General features: G+C 43.6%; 1 protein-coding gene across 14 annotated transcripts in view; it reads left to right on the top strand.

Annotated features, from left to right (window-relative positions):
* The window catches only part of PALM2AKAP2 (PALM2 and AKAP2 fusion), a 416415-nt gene that overhangs the window by 390102 nt on the left and 5639 nt on the right, over positions 1-20674 (top strand). For 9 of the 14 annotated variants that reach the window (XM_019734167.3, XM_019734173.3, XM_019734169.3 and 6 more), the window contains 2 exons: positions 13817-13995; positions 18946-18984. The exons of 1 other annotated variant lie outside the window; for it this stretch is intronic. In XM_019734167.3, coding sequence (XP_019589726.3) covers positions 13817-13995; positions 18946-18984 — 218 coding nt within the window. The remainder of the gene's footprint in view (positions 1-13816; positions 13996-18945; positions 18985-20674) is intronic. 4 more of the 14 variants (XM_019734168.3, XM_074330816.2, XM_074330818.2 and 1 more) reach the window with 1 other exon arrangement.

Raw genomic sequence — 20674 nt, 5'->3', positions numbered from 1 at the left:
ACAGACCAGGGACAGACGCTATCGGTTGATTTCAGCTTACAGTTTTCTATGCAGAGTCTCCTCTGTGTGTGTGGCTGGAATAAGTAAGTGTCCAGGGGGGGACACTGCATGAAGATGTCAGTGTTTGGGGACATGCAACGAGAGTGTCAGAGTGTCTTCTGGAAGAACCCTGAGTCTGGATGGTGTTTGCCGTTACTCAGAGGATGCACTGCCTTGCTCATCCTTCTGCTCTGGTCTTGGTTAATACAGAGAATTGTTGTCTTTTCTTTGAAGGGGCTGCCTCTTGGCTGAGGGAGGGGCTGTTGGGGCACAGATCCAGTCAAAGTGGGCCTACGTGTGGACTGTGTTGGAGTCAATCAAACCCGTCTGAGGTGGGGGCTGTGCTCTACTAACCCCTTCTGAATGCTGGGTCCCTTCCCAACAATCACAGTCATGACTTGGTGTTGCAGATTGACCCACGGAAGGTGCTTTTGTCCCTTTTCTATGTGAAGAGGTTTGTTTTCAGTCACCACAAAGCAATTTGGAACCAGGGTTGGTCTCATCCATTCATGTCCTAATGATGTATTTAGAGAAGTTGAGTTACAGTACCAAAAGGCAGGTCTTTTCATTTGTTCTCATTGCCTGGGCCGTCCATGTCTTGAATACTTTGTATAGATGATAGATGGTAATTATAGCGGTATTATTGTTGCTCCTATTATGGATAACAGTGTGACCAGTAGTTTTTATTTCCATTTGGATCTGATGGCAGTTGGAGACCCACACATCCTCCCATAGGCAGGTGCTGCTCAAAGGGGTCCAATCTAGTCCATGGACTGTTTGTTACTGACCACGCTGAGGTAAGTACCGGCAGTTGAGAGTCAGCTTTTGAAAAATCTTGTAGCAATTTGACATTATCCTCAAATCCAAGTGTGGGATTTTTGTATTTTAAAAAGTATTGGTCCACAATGGATTGAGGGGGAAAATTGTTTCTTCACCAGAGATAATTTAAAAGTATTACCCTAACATACGATTCTTGGCATTTAAGTTGGTCCGTGCAGATCTTAACCCCATCTTGACACTGGGCTTCCATCAAATCTACAATGACGCAAGGTAACTCTCTTTGTTATTAATTTTTAAATTTTGAAACAGTCTCAACCTAAAGAACAGTTCCCAAGTACCGTGTAAATATCTTTTTTATTCTGAACCATTTGAGAGTCAATTGCCAACATGATGCTCCATTAGCCCCAACGTTGTAGAATGTCTCTCAATTTAGGTTTGTCTGATACTTTCCCACGATTAGATTCAGGTTTTGCAGCTTTGGTAGGAATATCACAGAAATGATGCTTATATTCTTCTCACTGTGTCCAGTCAAATAGAACTTGATGTCAATTTGTCCCATTATGGGGACGGATATTAATTTTTTTCATATGGTATTAATTTTGATCACTTTTTTGAGAAAGTGTCTGCCAGGCTTCTGCACAGGACAGTTACTTTTTCCCTTGTAAATAATAAATATTTTGTGGGGCGGTACTTTGGTACTATGCTTACTCCTCATCAAACTTTAAATCTATTCATTTATCTATTTAGGTCAGTATGGCCTCACGGATTCCTATTATATTCAGAGGGTTATAATCCATTTCTGATATTATTTTTATCCTTAATTTGTTCAGATGTAGCTCCTGGGATCCCTTTCAAGCTAACTTCAGTGTCCTTTTAACATATTACTGTTATTCTTTGGGCATGTGCTCATTTTCTGGCACCACGAGATGTTCCTGTCTCATCTTACAATTTTCTAACCCTGAAATCAGCCATTTCTCCAAAGAGCACTAGTTCCTTTGAGTGGAGAATGGTATTTAGAAACCAAGATCTAGGTGCCTGGTGTGCTCATTGTTATTGCATTGTCACTGCCCCAGGCACTCTCCATGAACAAAATTAGAGAATATACCCTTCCTTCCTTCCTTCCTTCCTTCCTTCCTTCCTTCCTTCCTTCCTTCCTTCCTTCCTTCCTTCCTTCCTTCCCTGCCTACCTATCTTGAAAATCATGAGCTCACTCCAATATCTTTCATTCTAATTTAATACCATAGGGCTCGTGCTCTCTCTTTTCATATTTAAACCTTCTTGACAGCAAGATACCTGATTCCTATTATCCTCAATATATGTATTCGATCAATCCCCTTTTTGTAACCAGTCTCCTGTTTTCCTTACCCAACTTGGGCTCCTCCACCCACCCTGCTGTGTCCAGCACAACCCCCCAGGCCACTGTGGCTCCCTCACCCCCACTGCAGACACCATCTTGTTCAACCCCACCTAATAGCTTTAGGACTGAATTATTCAGGAAGGAAAGAAGAGGGAAGAGGAAGAGGAAAAGCATGGCGATTTTCTTGATATGTTTCTTAATTCCTTCAGGTCACAGGGCACTGGCCAACTGAGTGTTTGAGGCAAAGAAAACTTTCAGAGGAGGTCTTTTGGTCCATGCTTAACAGTGACTGGTAGGCTTTTCCAAAAGATCCGTAGTTGTCAAGCTCACTTAAAATGCTTATTTTGGGCTGGCTTGGCACAGAGATGCCAGTCAGACATTCTATATGGCATCCTAGAAAAAGTTTTCATACCACTTGACTTCAGCCCAGTCTGGGGAACCTATTTCACAAGTCAGTGAACCTCAAGGGCCTGCATAAGAGCCCACAGTCTGATAGAGGAAGGTTCTTCAGGCTTCTAGTCCTTCAGGCTTCTACTCACAGGAAGGCGGATACCAGGAGCCTCCTATCAATCAGGTAGAGCTGGCTCCGCCTCCCTAGCCCCCTTTACATTATTTCTTTATAGAACCTTCTCCAAAGTGCACGTGCTTAGTGGGTATTTTAAGTTTTCTTCACTTCACCTCTTAATTGAACTTCTCACCATATTGCTCCCCTACTTTCCTTCTAGCACATGGACAAAAATAAAGACATTTCAACACTTTCCCCCAGTTCCCTGACCTGCTGTGGTCTGTCAGGCGTCCCCAGCAGGCCTGAAATAAGACAGGGTCCTCATGTTTGCCCTCAGCATCCCAGCAGCCTAGTACCAATTGTCCTAGCACTTCCCTCCACACTAGTGCTAATCCCCACATTCCATCCCTATAGGATTGATGTCTGCCCCTTTAGTTAGATAGGAATTCATCCATTCAGGTCGGTGCACTGCTCCAGTCCGGTCTTTACCACCGAACACCGTCATTACAGTGACATGTGTGCACCCCATTCCTTCGCATTTATTTCGAGAACATTTAAAGTAAGTGGCAAGTTATCCCAGAATTACAACATGGATGGAAAGAAACTGCATGCAAAATGCGATTTTTCTTAATATCCATGCCTGGAAATCTTTAGAGTGTTGCTTGGCCAGCCAGCCACCAAGTTTGTGATCAGGGAAGAAGCAGACACATCTCTGAGCTGCCAACCTGGACAATTCATGGCCAGAGTGAGAACTCACTGCTGGCTCCAGCTGCGGTATTGTGAATGCAGATGTTGCTAAGTTCCTACAACACTACTCCACGTTTTATGCCAGTAGAGATGACTCAGCTAATTGGTTGCATGATGCAGACTGATGATTTGATATTAAGTGATGAAAGATAGACTGTTTAACTTCTTCCCTGGTGAAAATCATGCTGGTAATATGCTGGAATCCTGAAACTTTTAGGCAAGTAAAATCCACTGAGAGCCAAAGATATGAGAGGAAAGAGAAATCTATTCTTCCCAAACATGCCGCAGGTATTGAAAAGGTATTTGGTTTTACTTTTAGTTTCCCTGTCTTTCAAAGATGGAGGATGATTAAGGTTAATGTTTTTTAAAGGATGCAGTCATTTTCAAAGATCAATTATTAGGAAAAAGTATCTGGAAGTTTTATCTTGTTGGTTCTTATGTGATTTTTAAAGGAAGAAATTCTACCTAAATAGGGTTTGTGTGGTATTTGTTGATACACAGGTGAACATGGCAGATAAAGCCTCTGCCCTGGGGAACATGTAGTTCAGTAAGAGAAACAGCATCAAACAAAGGTGGCAATTTCATGACAGAGAAGCATGGAGACCTGTGGGAGCACAGAACAAGGCAGACACCTCATTGAGGGGATAGGGAAAGTCTTCCTTTCTTGGGAAACTACCATCTAAGCTTTGAACTGAAGGAGAAGTTGGATTCAGGGGGTGGAGGAGATTGTTGCAGCCAGAAATAAGGGAACCTATAGAGGCCCGAAAGGAATGGCGAATTTGTCACATTGAGGTGCTTAAATAAGGTCAGAGTGGGTTAAAGGAAGAGATTTAAAACAAAACAAAGTTGACTAGAGCCAGATGATGAAGAGCTATGTAAATCATGTTCAAGACTTTAGATTTTAGACTTCATCCTGTGGTCAGTGGGAGGCCAGGGAGGATTTTCAAAGGGGTAATTATCTCCACTTTTCTAAGCCGCCCTGCCTTCATCTATCAATTGATGGAGTATAAGCCTTCCTGCTTTAATGAGTTCATTCCACCAGCTTCTCTTGAGCTCTTCCTCTGAACAGGCACTTCTGAAGGCATGCCGTCATCTTGACGGCATGTTATGTGAGAGGCCATATTGCCAAGAATGAGCACATGTGGACCTCTGTTGTGGTACGTAGAAGCAGAGAATAAAGAAAGTGCTTCAGCAGGTGTACAATCCTGAGTTGAAGGTATAATCCACACGCTGCTGTAAAGTGCCCCTGAGGAGTAAGTTTGGGAGGACAACCCAAACATTTTATTGAAGTTACAATTTAGACTTTTCAGCTACCTTTCCATGTTATGGGTGCCAACAGATAATTCTCACTTTAGAGCCTGTTGTCTATTATTAGATATCCTGGTTTCACTTGCTAGTTCTAGGCATGACAGAGGACCCCAGTTAGGTGATTAGTTTAGTTTTTTGAAATAGTTTCCGTTTTCATGCCAGATGTTGAATTGATCTACCAAGTCAGATAATTTGCCGAGTGGGACATTATGGAGGATGGTAAATGAGAAGGTGCGAGTCCCATCACTTCTAGTGTCTGTTCATGTCTTTTAATATGTGGAAAGATGTGATAGTTACATCTATATTATAAAAAATAAAATTTCCAAGGAGTTGTGGCTTCTAGTGTCAGTTTGAATTAAGATCGCAGCTGAGGTGATCATTACATTATCCAAAGACTATTGACTGGGTCTTTGTTCTTTCCCCTTTGTTATTTTCAAACTTCATAAGGAAAAGCCCTAGACAGAAAACTAAAATTGATGTCAGCACAGTATTCATAAACCAGAGCTTGTTGGCTCATCCCGTGTTAAATCAGAGCCGGATGAGGCCACGTCTCCCTTGAGATGCCCGCATTGCTCCGTGGTGAAGAAGACGTGTGGCATTCCCTCACTGGCCCAGGGCTTTTCTTTAGGAATACGCAGTGCCTCCCTATGCTGCAGGAGGCACAGATTGTGCAACTGGTAGGGGCCCCACTGGCTGTGGGAAGTTACTAAAGCTTAATGTGGAGTGTCCTAGAGAGGGCTATGTCTACTACTGTATTTCCTGAATGTTGTGACAGAAGTCTCATGATGGTGGCAATGGCTTATGCAGACTGGAAAGCTGTGTACTCTACTAGTTATTTCACACACATTTTCTCATTTAATCCTCATAACAGGACTCTAAGATGTAATATACAAATTATCCAAATCCCTAAGGCCAGGCATTTTCAGAATTTTTCTGATTTTAGAAAAGCCATACAGTCTATATACTATTATTCAGTAAAGCAATGCAGTGCATATATTATTATTTAACACACCCGGGCAGGGTCCGGGATAGCACTGTATTATCAATTTAGATTTCTGCTGCAAAACTTAGAAAGAGTTAGTTATATTAAGTGGGATAGAGAGAGAAAAACCTCATGCCAATTCACTTGGGTTTTGCTGCCAAGTAAGTTATGGCAAATCTTGGATTTCAGAGCTTTCTGTGGATTTTGGAATTGTGCATAAGGGATCGTGGACCTGTAATATTATTTCCTTTTCCAAGAATTAATACCAGAGCCCAGAGAGATTGAGAACTTGCCCCCAAAGTCACTCAGCTAGGAAGTGACAGAGCCAGGTTCCATCCCAGGTTCATTTGTCTCTGAAGTTCATATTCTTTCTATACCCTTTCTTGCCCTCTGCCGAGCCTGCCCTCTGCCCTTGAGGTCTATGAGGTGTGTAGTAACAGTTCCCCTTTCCAACCTCCTGTGATTGAGCTCAGTCTCCCTCTGCCCTCTCCCAGTCTCAGGCCTGACCCCTGCATTTTTTTGGGTCCTTCCAGCCTCTCGTTTTGGAGCTACTGTAGCTCTAGAGTCCTCTGCTGGTAATGGCCTAAATGGATGAGTTTGCTCCCAGAGGCCATGAGACACTGCCACCCAGTGACCTAGAATGGTTCCTTTGTGCTTTCAGAACTTAATCCAGTGCTCCAAATTATAACAGGTAAAATTGCTGGTGCTGTCTAAAGATCTGAGCAGATGGCAGAGAGACTGGCATAGCCCATGTTAGCTATCTAGCCTGACTTCTCTTCTGAGTTCTTTCTGAAAGTTCACCCTCCAGGAAGAAGCTTAGCCATCCACTCCAGACATAGGCTCATTCCCTGAAATCTTTCAAAGAACTGGGTACTCAAGCAAGGAATCAGTTTCTTGATTGGAGGACGAGCAGGGATAAGTGTTCACTCATTAACTGAATGCATTTGGCAGAGTGGGGTCCAAGTCAACTAAGTTAGTTTACTGGTGGTCGTTGAGTACCATGACTGCTCTCTGCTGTTCTCTTCTGCTCTTTATGATTGATCCTCATGCCTTGGACCAGAATCTCCCTGTGTCTTATTTATCTGAGCCCAGTGAATAGGTTCATTTTTTAAAAAAACGCTTGCCATTTGGGAAGGAATTGGTAAGGAAAGGTTAGGTTGGAGCAGTGTTTGCAAGGGATAAAGGTATGTAATGAAATTGGGACTTCACAAGTTATGGAAATCAGAGTTCTTTTTGGACAGTCCCTTTGATGGTTTGAAAAGGGCAACTGCTGTGGTTAAAGTTGTCAGCGTCACTCCTGAGAAAAGAGAAACTCCAGTCTTTCTTCAGTGGCAAGCATATAATCATGGCTTCTGAGAAGTGGAACTTTGGGAGAAGCACATTTCCTACCAGTTTAATTCCCTTCTGTAAGCAGGATCTGCTGTCGCTGCTAATTTTGCTGGGTCTTCTGATATATCCAGGGTGGCTGGATAGGATCCCAGTGGTGCTCATGTCTTGCTGGGGACACCACATGATGTCCTTGATGTCCTTGTTGCTTACCCTTTCCCCCCTGCGTGGCTACTCCGCACTCCAAGTTAGGAGAGCGGTTTCTGAAAAATGAGACTCAACCACATGCCAAGAAAGATACAGTCTTGAGATGAGAAAGAAAAGATGAATCAAAGGACTTAATTCTTGCAAGATCCCTGCTCTACACCTCGTGGGAAGTGTGAGCTAATCAAAGCCAGGCCTGGGAGCAGGATGTCCCCTGTGACTGCTGGATTTCAGGACAGGATGTGACTGTGTTTCTTACTAGGTGGGGTGACTTGCTGTGTACTTCCCTAAGGAGATTGGCATTTCAGATCCGTTTGATCTCTGTGAATAAGCTGCTAGGTAAGGGGTGGAGGGACTAGGGTGGTGGTGGGGAGAATGTGCAAGACAGGCCATTAGATCACCAAGGAATACTTTATATTTCATGTAATGGTATTTTATTTCTCATGACCTTGAATGTAAATGTCAGAGGTTTCCAAAAACTTGTATGCATCTGACATCACAGCTACTCCCAGTCTCTTTCTTTTATTTCCCTTACTCAAATATAAATTCATACCTTATGTAACAAAAAAGCTGGCAAGGAAAATGATGGGCCTAGGGGCTGGCACGCTGACTCAGGCGGTTGGAGCTCCATGCTCCTAACGCCAAAGGCTGCTGGTTCGATTCCCACATGAGCCAGTGGGCTCTCAACCACAAGGTTGCCAGTTTAGTTCCTCGACTCCCTCAAGGGATGGTGGGCTGCGCCCCCTACAACTAACAATGGCAACTGGACATGGAGCTGAGCTGCCCTCCACAACTAAGATTGAAAGGACATCAACTCGACTTGGGAAAAGTCCTGGAAGTACACACTGTTCCCCAATAAAGTCCCCTTTCCCAATAAAATCTTAAAAAAAAAAAGAAAGAAAGAAAGAAAGAAAATGATGGGCCTAAATGTGACAGTGACTTCTCTGGAATTATATGTGAAGTTCAAATTCTGACTTCACTGCTTGCTCGCTGTGTAAACCTCAGTTTCCTCACAAGTGGAAATAAAATAGTACTAACCTCATCAATAAGTTTGGACAGTACCTGATACACAAAAGGCTTCCAAGAAGAACTGTTGTTATTATAGTTACTGTTATTACAGTTTTAAGAAAAGGCCAACAAGCCTGCGCAGATTACTGGTGACTTGATCTTCTGCAGCTTCTGTAACCTTGAAATAAACGGCGGAGCGTGCATTATTGAATTGCTTTCTAGTTGGGATTTTTTTCATAGTTACTTCCTTAGAATTAAAGTTTCTCTTCCGAAAATCTGAGTTCAGGAATTAGTTTTCAAGAGTCAGCTGTGATTCAAAACAACAAAGGCTATCATTAAGTGTATTGGGAGACAATAAAATTACTATCACCATAGAAATTGTATGGTTTCTTTTTCTTTTTTTTTCCTTCCCCTTTTGGGGAGTAATCTTCACACAGCCAAGCCCACCATGTTGGTAGAAATGGGTGTAAGAAAAATATCTTGGTAAGGGAATTGCTATTTACCATGATTTTCATTCTTACTGTTTCAATTCAGTGTTTTCTATTGTGGTTTTAAACTGGGCTTCGCCTGGAGAAACAGAACTCTTTCCTTCTAGAGTTTTCATCTTCTAGTTCTGTTCATAAGGAATGACCTAATATCAGCAACTCATCCGACACCCCAACTTGCTTTAAGTTATAATCTTTGGACGTTGCTCAGACTTGTTTCGCCAGGCAGGGGTATTTCTCATATCTGAGCTAGGCTTGTAATTTGAAGAGTCGTATCATCGCATGCTCCCACCCCTGGGCCTTCAGAGGAGATAAAAGGACCAGGGACCGTCTCTTGGTGTGTGGGTCACAGCTGCATTCTGCACAAGCCCATGCACTCTTGGTCTGACAGCAGGATATTCCCTCTTACTGAGAGGAAATGAAATTGAAAATGCAAGTCTGAGCTCATTTCTTTCTGAGCTCATTTCAATGACCTGTGAGCTGTTTTTGATGTTTGCAACCTAACCCCAGTGCTGTGTGAAGGAAAGAGATCACTGAAAGAGGCCTGTGCCAAGGCATGTCATCTGGTGGGCGTCTTTGTCGGTTCATTTTGGTTTTTAAATAAGAGTGGGTGCTGGCTTTTTTCTTTTCTTTTGAAAAAAATGTAGAAACAAAGGACCTTTGATTTAAGACGTCAGACGCCATGTACATGGAATATAATAAGCACCCAAATCGTAATATTTGGTGAAATTAATTTTCTAAACTTCTGGAATCTACATTCTTGGCTTTTCAGAAGTGAGTCCTGTTTCTACAGAAGGAGGGTTTGGGCTGTCAGACAGAGCAACAGCTGTGTTCTCAGGACATGCAGCCCTCACTCCAGTTTCTTTGGGTGGGAGGAATTGCAGATTTTCCCCTCTGCTCCAGTCAACACAGCCTGGTACAGATGCCCCAGGACAATCCATCTTGATTGGAAAATCCAGAAGTGCAGTCAAAGCATGGTTTGCTTTCTCTGGCCCATTCACTTTATTATTAACTCATTTTAATAAACAAGAAACGCAAATTCACGGTTCCTAGTTTTCTCTTCCACTCATGGTGAAAGACAACACTTATTGATTGTTATTGAAATTCTCTGCTCTTTAGTTGGCCTCGCACTGTTACAGCCTGTGAGTGCCACTGTCACAGATGTGACCTGTGCTTTTCTAAGGCCTTGAGGAGATGTCCACCAATCAGCTCTCCTGGGCGTGTGCTGCGCAGGAAAAGCTTGTGGATCTGTGAAGTTTCAAGAAGCGGCATTCTCTACTTTTCCGAGCATGGCTAATAATACAAGAAAAAAACTTTCTGGTGTATTTTATATTTTAAAATTAATTCATGCTTATTGTAGAAAAAAAAGGGAGAATAAAGATAAAAATAAAGTGACTCTTAAGCGTAACCACTACCTGCCTAGTTTTTCTCCATGTACGTATGTACATGGAAGATAATATTGGGTTTATATTGGTTAATTAGTTTCCTATTGCTGCTGTGACAAATTACTGCAAATACAGTGGCTTAAAACAGCACAAATTTGTTATAGTTCTAGAGGTCAGAAATCTGCAATCTGTCAGTTATGGACTGAACTGTGTTCCACCAAAATTCATTTGTTGAAATCATAACTGCCAGTGTGGATTGTATTTGGAGATGGGAATTTTAGGAGGTAATTAGGGTTAGATGAGCTCACGAGGGTGGGGTCCTCGTAATGGGCTCAGTGTCCTTATATGAAAAGACACCAGAGAGCTGATCTCTCTCTCCCTCCCTCCTCCCCTCCTCCCTCCTTTCTCTCTCTCTCTCTCATAAGGTTCCTGCTTCCCTCTTATAAGGACCCTTGTGATTACATCAAGCCTCACTGGGTAATCTAGGGTAGTATTCCCATCTCACAGCCCTTAACTTAATCACATTTGCCAAGTCCTTTTGCCTATAAGGTAACATATTCACAGATTTCGGGGATTAAGACAGGCATTTTGGGGGACGCCATCATCCTGCCTGCCAGAAGACTTATTCTTGTTCATCGTATACTGATGGGGTTTTTACCATGTGCCATGCATACCCTTTTGCTACTAAGGGGTGAACCAGGATTTGGACCTAGGCAGCCTAGGTCTGGAGCCTGCTCTCTTAAACAAATGCAATACATCTGCTTTTGTAACCTGTTTTTTAAATATGTTTTGAATATTTTCCCACGACCCTACCTGTTCCTCTCAATTTGACTAAAACGTATTTGTAATGGCTAAGTAAATCCTCCATCATCTAAATGAGCCATAACTAACTTAACCATTCTCCTGTAGTCTGACATCTTGGTTGTTTCCTCGGGTGTAACGATTAAAACACACGATGGGGAGAGTTCTCATGCATAAGCTTTGTGCCCACACTTAATTCTTTGCTGAACTTGTGCCTAGCAGTTCCTTGGGAGCTGGTTAACTGGTATAAATTAGGGAACAGTATTTCACAAACTGTTTTCTTTAAGACGTAATAGAGATTCTATGAAGTGAGGCTCTCTGGTTAAATAAATTTGAGAAATGCTGCATACCCATCTTTGAATTAGAGGTTCACAATTGAATTAGCAGTATAACTGGAAAAATCCTCTGGTAAAGAAATTTCTCTCTCTCTCCCTCCCTCAAGCTTTCTTTAACCCAGTGTTTCCCCAGCTTCTGTGACCCGGGGCTTTCTGTTGGCAGTGTTGAGTACTTATAAGGCTAGCGTATTTGGACATAATTTTGCAAACATAGTTTTGGAATCGTCCCAGCCAAGTGAAGCTGCTCACCCTCCAACACCTTTAAAAGCTTAAGTCTAAAATTACTCTAGATGGAATAGTTTGAACAAAATCACGTTTATGAAATAAACTTGAAAATGTTTCCTCTCCTCCATTCAGAATTCCCGTTTAGCTTTGTTCCACTGGCTCCTTATGTCATAGAGTTCACGTTGCACCTGCTCCCTGCTCAGCGAACGTGAGGTCCCAGCCTTTGGCTACGACCAACAGGTCTGCTCTCATGTCTGTGTGGCATTTTCTGTTCATGTTGTTTCCCAGGGACAGTGAGTGGGGTCCTTCAAGAGAGCTGTTTTGTAGAGTGTTCAGCCCAGGTGAGAAACTAGACAGCAGGATGTTTGTCATTAAAAAATAGAGGCCACTTTCAGCTGTCCTCAGCTCTTCAGACATTCACCAGGTAAATAAACATACAAGAGCAAGTCTCGATGAGGCAAGTGGGGTCGGACCCAGGGTGGGGCTGGGGAAGTGATGGGTAAGAGGCATGCCACGGAGCACCACAGGTGACCGTCACTGGGGATTCTAAGGGTTTGTCCTCGGGGCCGAGTAGTTTCAAGGAGCCTTACAAGGCCATAGACAAGGATGAGATGGACTTTCCAGACCCGTGGCACAGACCATTTGCATCACATTCACGTAATGATCCCCAAAGCGCAAACCATGGTGGTGTCTGCAGTGTCCACCACTAGGGGAAGGGCGTTAGAAGTCTTCTTTAACATCCTAATTGTGAGGACTGTTGGCTGCAAACTAGACTTTTGAGGAAGATGTTGGCTGTGGAACAGGTCCCTCCCTCTTCAGCTTTTTAGCAGTCTGTGTGATTTCTAAGATGGTGCACAGAATTCCAGTGCATGATTTGAACCATACTGGGGGATAGGGGAGGATGGTTGGAAATCATAGGGCCCAGCAGAGAAGCACAACCAAGCTGACTTCCCCAGTACCAATCAGACTGATGGCCAGCAGCCCAGGGATGGGGGCACGGTGTCTCCTTTCTCTGGGGACCTGTGACAGCTTCTTCTGAGGCTTGGTTATCTGAAACCTCCCGTTCTCTCAAAACCTCTCAGCTACCTTCCCTTTGGGAGCAGCTGCTCTCGACCTGCTAAACCAGTCTCTCTTTCCTGTTATTCATGAGACCTCTAGTGTCTATAAATGGTAAAACTGGCTCCAGGGATGAGTTATTCTGCTAGGGGTTGCCTTCTGCTTGGGAATGCAGAGGGTCAAATGGGGACTGCAAAGGGTCTTTAATCTCCCCTTGGCAGTCTCCAAACTTTGGACTTGAATGGTCCCACTTATTTTGCGTGTGTTACCATATTCCTTGTTTGTAGACCTCTGTTTCCCACAATGCGCAGAGTTGGAAAAATCATGACTGTTGTACCCAAAGATATTTCTCACAGGTGCATTTGGGGCTCTGTGGCAATAAAAGCCACTCCTTGATGGGCTAGAAGTCAGGGCCAGACATTCCCAAGAGGGAGGGATGCAGACAGTCAGAGTGAAACTGCCACCACTGACCTGCTCTCCTTATCTGAGAATTCCTGGAAGGCATTTCCAAAGCCAAAACCTCACCTTCCCCAAGTTTGGTGTACACCTTTCCTGCAACACTAAAGCTGCCTTTGTCGGCACCCATTCCGTAAGGTTTTGGGGTCTCAAAGCCAAATGATTTCAGAAACGTGACAGGTAAGGTCAATGGATGAAGGTGGCCTGTGTAAGACTGGGGTGACCTGGGAAGATCCCACCTGGTTCTCATGCAGAGGTTTTACGACGCTGTGCTGTCCAGGCCAAAAGCCTGCATAGATCATGTCATAGTTGATGGGTTGTGATAGAGAAGAAAGAACAGGAAACCAGGAGACCCGGGTCCCCTCGCTGGCGCCCGGTGACCTCAGCACAGCCCTCCCTTTGCAGGACATCTTCCTCATCTGTAAGAAGTGGGTCTCCGAGGCGCAAAGGCGCCACCTCCTCTGACAGCCTAATTCTATGACCTGTAACGGAATACATGTCCCTAACACAGTTGGATGCGGTGTCTGTCTGTCTGTCTGACTTATATTTGCAAAGCGCCCGACAGGCCTCTTCGGTCTGACTTTTTAGCACTGGTTTCTTTGAGGTCCTTGTTGGATGGATTTGTGACATTATCCATTAGTGCTTTGATACCTGTGATAAAATGACCTAAAATGACCTACACTTAACCATTGTTCTGCTACCACTCTGTGTCACAGGTTGCTTTTTTCTTTTTGTGTGTGTGCCAGTTTTCTCTTCTTTCTGAAAGCCGTCACGCGCAGACAAGCTTAGAAAGGGTGTTCTCTTCGTATTGTTTCAGGGAAAATAGAGAAAGTCAGACCTCCTCCATCCCCCACACCTGAAGGCCCCAGCTTGCAGCCTGACTTAGCCCCTGAAGAGGCTGCCGGATCCCAGCGGCCCAAGAATCTGATGCAGACCCTCATGGAAGACTATGAGACACACAAATCTAAAAGGCGCGAGAGAATGGATGATAGTAGTGTAAGTTTCTCCTCCTTTCCTCTTTCACTTTAGGGCGAACATCAGCGTGACATACGGTATTCCAGTTCAGGCATGGATATATATGCAATTGTCTGCCAGTGTCGTGGTTCCAAAACCGATTTTCAGATGCGGGGTTTAACATGCCTGGAGTTGGGGTTGGGTGTTTGTTTTATTTCTCAAAAACATTGATCGTGCAAGGAGTAGGTCTTTTTGCTGCCAAGTATAGTTTGAGCCCACTGACAAGGCTCTTTCTGCGTGAGATGTTTGGTGTGTAGAAAACACCATACAGGATGGGAAGGCCCATCGCTGGCCTGCTCTGTAGGATTTTAATTTCTCTAGAGAACTATGACGATGCGATTCCTTTAACGTCTCCTCTGGGCAATCCCTGTAAATGTTACACAGTGCTCAAAAGACTAAGTGCATTTGGGGCTGTTACCAATCTGTATGTACAGTTTGGCAGGAAAGAGCCATTTAAAATGACAGTTAAAAACCACACGGCTACCATGCTCCCCCCAACGCTGAGAATTTTGCACGTGACGTTCACATGAACCGTGAAGGAAGTCATCTGCTCTGTGGTTTCTTTCTCCAGTAAGAGACTTAAGAGCCGTTGTTCCAGAGCCAGGAGCCTGGGAAAAGCCTCAGGGGTCCACACCAACCTCCTAGGAGTCTGCTGGCCTCAGTCTCTTAGCATGTATTGAGGTGATCGTCTCCTCCCCCCACTTAGACTTAGGTCACAGGTAGCTTGGGTCGGTTGAGGATACCACCCAGTTTACCCAGGACAGTCCTGGTTTTTTATGCCTTTCGTCCTGGTGCCATTATTAATAGCATCCCCGTTTACTCTTCAAAGTGCCCTAGTTTGGATGATCACTTATTTGGTCACCTTCAACTTGAATGCTACGGGGCTCACAGTAGGAATTCCGGACTGATTGGCTAAGTGAAAGGATTTCTGCCATTGAAGCCAGACATCAATGTTGCTTTCAAAATATTTAGTGGTAAAGAAAGGACGAAAGCAAACATGTCTACAGCAGTTTGGCGGCTCGCTTGGCATCTCCCCGGCTCCCCTTAGCTCTACACCTAAACTGCTTGGAATACTGACTCAACTAGGCTGGAGTGTTTCTGGGCTGTTCTGCTGTCGCACAGTGGGATGGGGCCTGGCCCTCAGTGGCCGTTGCACTTTTCCATGACTGGAGCTCCTTCCCTGAGCCCACAACACGTTTTCTGTCCACTAAGTCACTGTAGCTGGCCCTTCCTTGCATCCCACTTAAAATATGGAGTTTGCCTTTAGGTGTTTACTAGAGCCTGTGGCCATTTTGAAGCCTCGTGCTAGAAATGGCTTGTTTCGTTCCTTCCCAGTGATTCCACACCATACATCAGCAGCTTTGGTGAAAGTTAGCTGAGTGGCCCCTCGCATTTTGGCGTGGAAGGGGAAGAACAAATAGAACCTTTCTGCATGTGTCCCATGCGAGTGTTTTCTAAGCACCCCTCTATATGTCTCTTGTGTATGCCTTTTGTGTTGAAGTGCAGATGTTAGAGGAAATACCACACACATAAGTGAAGAGCCCACTCTTACTTATTTCATAGGCAGAGGCTGGAAGCCTCCTTTGTGCACACTCTGACACTCAAGCGGCCACCTGGCAAATGCCGACCAGGATGGATTTCCCCTTTGCATTAGGGAAGCTGCTTGCCCTTCATATAAGCAATGAAGTGACAGGCTCCTGTCTCTATTTTTCTCAAGTAAATAAGCATTTTGTAGAAGGAAGAAACTTACTAACTAGTCAAGCGATTAATATCCCCAGATTTGGATTCAAGGCCAACTGTTTTCTACTGTTACTGACATTACAAGAGAAACACGTTTGTTGTTGTCAAAAATTCTTAGGAATAGAACAAAATCTGTCCAATCCACTACATCCCTTTTAAGACACCCAAATCTGGAAAAAGCATACTCAGATTACTTCTAAAGCAAATATATGGCCAGAGCTACCTGTTACCCCACTTCTTACCCCTTTTGATTCAGGGTCTCTTTTCTGTTGTGTCTGTATCAGTCACTGGACAATAGGTTGAAGTTTCCCTGTAGGAATAAGCAAGGCTTCATTTGTTTTCCGAGCTGATCCGTGGCCCCTTCTTCAATTGTCTCTTGTGCCAGAAGGATAACAATAGGGAGCAGATGGATTGCTTGATGCCTGAGTTGTGTTAACTTGCTTATCAGCCCCTAGAAGCTGTAGTTCTGTTTTGGCTCTGTTCTCTGGGCAAACTGTGGCTTCATAGATTCTCCCCCATCTCAGAACCTCACATGGCTCACCTGGGTCCACTGTCATACCGGTACCAATATTGGTGGTTCCACCTGCCAATATTCCTTCCAGACATCACTTGGAAGGACTTATGAGTCCCTCACACGTGACGCAGGACCAAGCCATGTGTTTGCCCATTGGAAGTAACCAGCTCTTTCTGAATTGATGAAAACAATTCTTATTTGCTATGCTTCCTAAGGAGAAGAAAGACTTAAAAAACAAAGTAGGGTAACTGGGGTGTCGGTGCAGTGATACATTTGACACAGTGATATTGATGAGCATGAAGGACAGAAGCAAGAGAAGATAAAGAAGCCACATGAAACTATTTCTGTGGTTTCATGAGTAACTGTTGCCAACCTACCTGAGAAAAACTGACGCTTGCTATCAAAACAGGTGCAGCCTCCCCCACCCCAGAGCAGCGATCATTTCTGGAATCCTATCCCAGCTTAGGGCCCCTTACATTGTCCCACTTCATAAAAAAATCACATGCAGAACAGGCAGCCTCAGAGAATCAAAAGATTTTGACTGAAGATCGAATATTCAATCATGAACTCTTGGAACATTCACTCAGGACTCACTATATCGTTGATACTAAATTGTCTGTGGGTGTTCTATTCATTTTGCAGTTGGTGAAAAAGTCAATGACAAAAAATGAGAAAAAGCCCCTCTTCTCAAAAAGTTATCCCCAGACAGCCATCCTTGTTGCCAGCTCAGAGCTTGAGCAGGTGCCCACAGTCTGCACCCACCTGGGCTGGCTTCCTTATTCTGCGTGGCATGGTCACCGATGAGTGTCTCCTTGCTCAAAGCTTCAGCCAGGCCCCACTTACTAATGGACTCCTCAGCTAATTTGGGGGTAGGACGGTTGCTATCCCCGTCCCCAACCCCTCACCCTGGGCTGTTTACCAGCCTATCCAGGGCCCTTGTGAGAATTAGAAAAAGGCACCCTTTTTCCCCTGTTGAGGACACAGCCCTGCACCAGCCACACAGTTGGTGAGTGGAGTGGGGAGACTGAGCTTCATCCCCATTAACCCCCTCAGCCTAGTGCTTTGGGGCAGTGCACACACCGAACACCCAGATGCAGCAGACCTCTTATCATGGGTCTCTCTTATCTGGAAATATTATCCTGTGTGGAAATGTCCCTTCATCTGGGCCTGATGCCATCTCCGTCATGCAACTCATAACAGACTGATGAATCATAGTTTCCTAAAGGGCTTCTTGGTGCCGTGCAAAAGAAGGATGTTTAGGCAACAGTGTTTTTTCTGGTCAATTGTTCCCCCAACTTGAGCTGAGCCTCAGAAGACCATGGGTTATTGAATCAGTGATGCTTTTGAACTTGGTGGATTGCTTTCCCTTTCTTGATTGACGTGATGCTGGCCCAAGTCCAAATTACAGCCTCCTGGGCATTCAGCCCCACCTTCACTTCTAGCACAGGATCTACTCTTGGTGGGTTGTATTCTCGCTCTTTCTTGCCCCAAGAAGAGTTGCTTTCAGCCATCCCTGCCTGTCTCGGAGTAAGAGAAGGCCTCATTAATTCTCCTGGGTTAAGTCAAAGCTGGGGGCTCGCAGTTACTGCTTGTCTAAGAACTCCTGGCACATATTTTTCTCTAGACCCTTTGGGAGCTGTGGCCCTACTTATTGAGTAAGGAAAGGAAGCCACCTGCCTCCACTTCCCCACACCCCAGTCTACACGAAGCTCAGCCAAAATCGATAACGTTTTGTGCTACCCAGGTTTCTCTTGGGTTCTCACTCACACCCGAGGAAGATGCAAAGAAGAGGAGAAATCCGAATTCATCATCTTAATCATTACAGAACTATGATTTTTAAGCGCTACATATAAGAAGCAGTCAGTGATCACAGACATGTTCCCGCCTAACCTGTCTATGGTGACCAATGCCAGAAACCAATCATGCCTCCAGTGTCCTAAGTAGTGTAAATACAAGGTCATGACCGTGATTCTGGAGAGGCCTGTCCAAAGTTCTTCTATCTCATTTCCCATAATCAAGACATTTTCCCCCTGAGTTTTTCTTGCAGTGACTTTTATCTCCTGTGGGAACTAAAGGATCATTTTAGTATCTCCTTGATCACCCCACTCTCAGGAACTTACCCGGGCACCGAGCTAGTGATGAGGGAGGCTGCGTGCTTTCCCGACTCAGTGCTTTCCTTAGGTCAGCTTTAGAGAATCTGCCTCTCCAAACCTTGTATTTGAAGCCATCTCTGTGCTTAGGATCTCCTTTTCATGGGACAACAGGTTACAAGACTGCTCTGGGGTTCAGAGGAACCTGAAGGAAGAGAAAAGGCTACTTGGCTACAAATGGCTATAGATTCTAGCAAATCCAAAATGACTGTCAAGGATCTTGCAGGTGGGCGGGGCAATTTTGTTAATTCAAAGCACAGAAAATGAAAGCAACCAATCTTGAATTAACAAAGTATGACTTATCTGATATTTTTATTAAAGAATAATAGGGTATCTACTTGGCTCCAAAAGATACAGACTTTTAAATAAACTAATATCAGATGAAGCAAGTCTTGGTGTGGGGGTGTAATGGTCTCCCAGTGTCCCTTCTCCTGTCTGCCCCTGGTTTGGTGCCAGTTCCCAGCCGGAGGATATTCTGTGAGTGTGTCTCTGCCATGTACTAACCCTGGTCTTTTCCCTCTCTGCTAGTACACCTCTAAGTTACTGTCTTGCAAGGTGACTTCCGAGGTACTTTTCAATTTGTCTTGGTCTTCCTGCATGCGTGGCCCAGATGCATGCTGTTGTGGTTTGCCATTTTCTTGATGGGTTGAATGAGAAGGGGCAAGAAAGCAATTTGTCTCCATATTTTTTTCTTTCTGACTTTTCTGAACTGGGGACTGCCTTGACGTGTTGGAGTACATGCAACAATGATACACTCTGCTGTGCTTTGCTGTGCTGTGTGGTGGGGGATTGGAGAAGACCTTGCCCTGCTCATGGATCTGGAAGACGTTTGGACTAGAGGGCACAACCAATTTTTTTAGTTTCTTCCGGCCCTGGTATCAAAGGAGAGGAGCGAGTCTGTTCTTACCTTAACACAAATCCAGAGAGCTCCATGCTATAGCTTTAGCCCAAGTTATTCCAAAAGGGCACATTCCCAGCCCCGCTTCCACCCAATTGTTAAACTGTATTTGTGTTTTGGAAGCTGCTTTAAGCACTGAATTTCCCAAAAAGCTGTTTTCCCCTACAACTTCCTTTTACACAAATTTCACAAACCTGTGCTGTGAAAAAACACAGTACTTTTCACTTTTCCCCATTTTTTCATATTTCTCTCTCTCTTTTTTTTTTTTTGCTGTGAGAAAGCACAATGTTTTTCATATTTTTATTTCCATAACATTGAATTTTTATTTTAAAAGAATTATTTCAAATATACAGGATTATAGAGAGAATCGTTCATCCAGTTGACAGTCATTCACCCAGTTATAATTTATTAAGCTCCTCCTATGCATCAGGTACTTTTCTAGATTCTGAGAATAGAGCAGTCAACAAAACAAAGGCCCAGATGTCACAAAGCCAGCACTCAAATGTTCCAAATAACCTGACATAAGATAATAGAGCCCGTCTATCCAGCTTTCTCTATTCTTATCATTTCATAATATTTGCTTAATATTTTAAAAAGAAATTAATATTGCACTCAGGCCCTCCTATTCCTTCTCCCAGTTCCCGTTTCTCTCTCTCCTGAGAGGTAACTGTTCTTGAGTTTGGTGTTCATCAGTTCCATGCATGTTTTTATACTTATACCACATATGTTTGTATACATAAATACTATGTTCTGGTTTTGCATGTTTCAGAACTTTCTATAAATAATATCATATTGTAGTATCCTCTACTCCTTAATTTATTTTGTCTGCATTGGTTTTAGATGTGTTCGTGTGGATACTTATGGCTCTTGGTCACTCATTATAACTGCTGTATAGTATTCCACTGAATGAACAGATCACTGTTTATTCCTTCTAGTGATGGAAATGTAGGTTGTTTCCTTTAAAAAAAAAAAAAAATTTAGTGCCATTACAAACAGTGATTCAAAGATATATCTAATATATATATATAATATTAGATATAATATATATTATATTATATTTATCTTTGAGTACCTATGGGAGAATTTCTCCCTGTATATCTAGGAGTTGAAGTACTGGTTATAGGGCTTATATATCCTTAACATTCACTACATATTGCAAATTATTCTTCAGATTGGTTATGCTAACCTGTAGCACGAGCTATTTTTAAAATCTCCCTATTTAGCAAAACAATTATAGTTAACCATAGATGTGAGCTAATGATTATCAGTAATTCTCGTTCATAAGGTGTAAAGTGAATATTAAGAATATCATTACATGCACCTTCCTCATTGTCTAAGTATGGTTTTCAGAACCTTAGA

The sequence above is a fragment of the Rhinolophus sinicus genome, chromosome 16 (genome assembly GCF_057876585.1).
Source record: "Rhinolophus sinicus isolate RSI-liver-muscle chromosome 16, RSI-T2T, whole genome shotgun sequence".
NCBI lineage: Eukaryota > Metazoa > Chordata > Mammalia > Chiroptera > Rhinolophidae > Rhinolophus > Rhinolophus sinicus.
The sequence above is the reverse complement of the archived record's forward strand: the minus strand, read 5'-3'. Positions and strand labels throughout refer to the sequence as shown.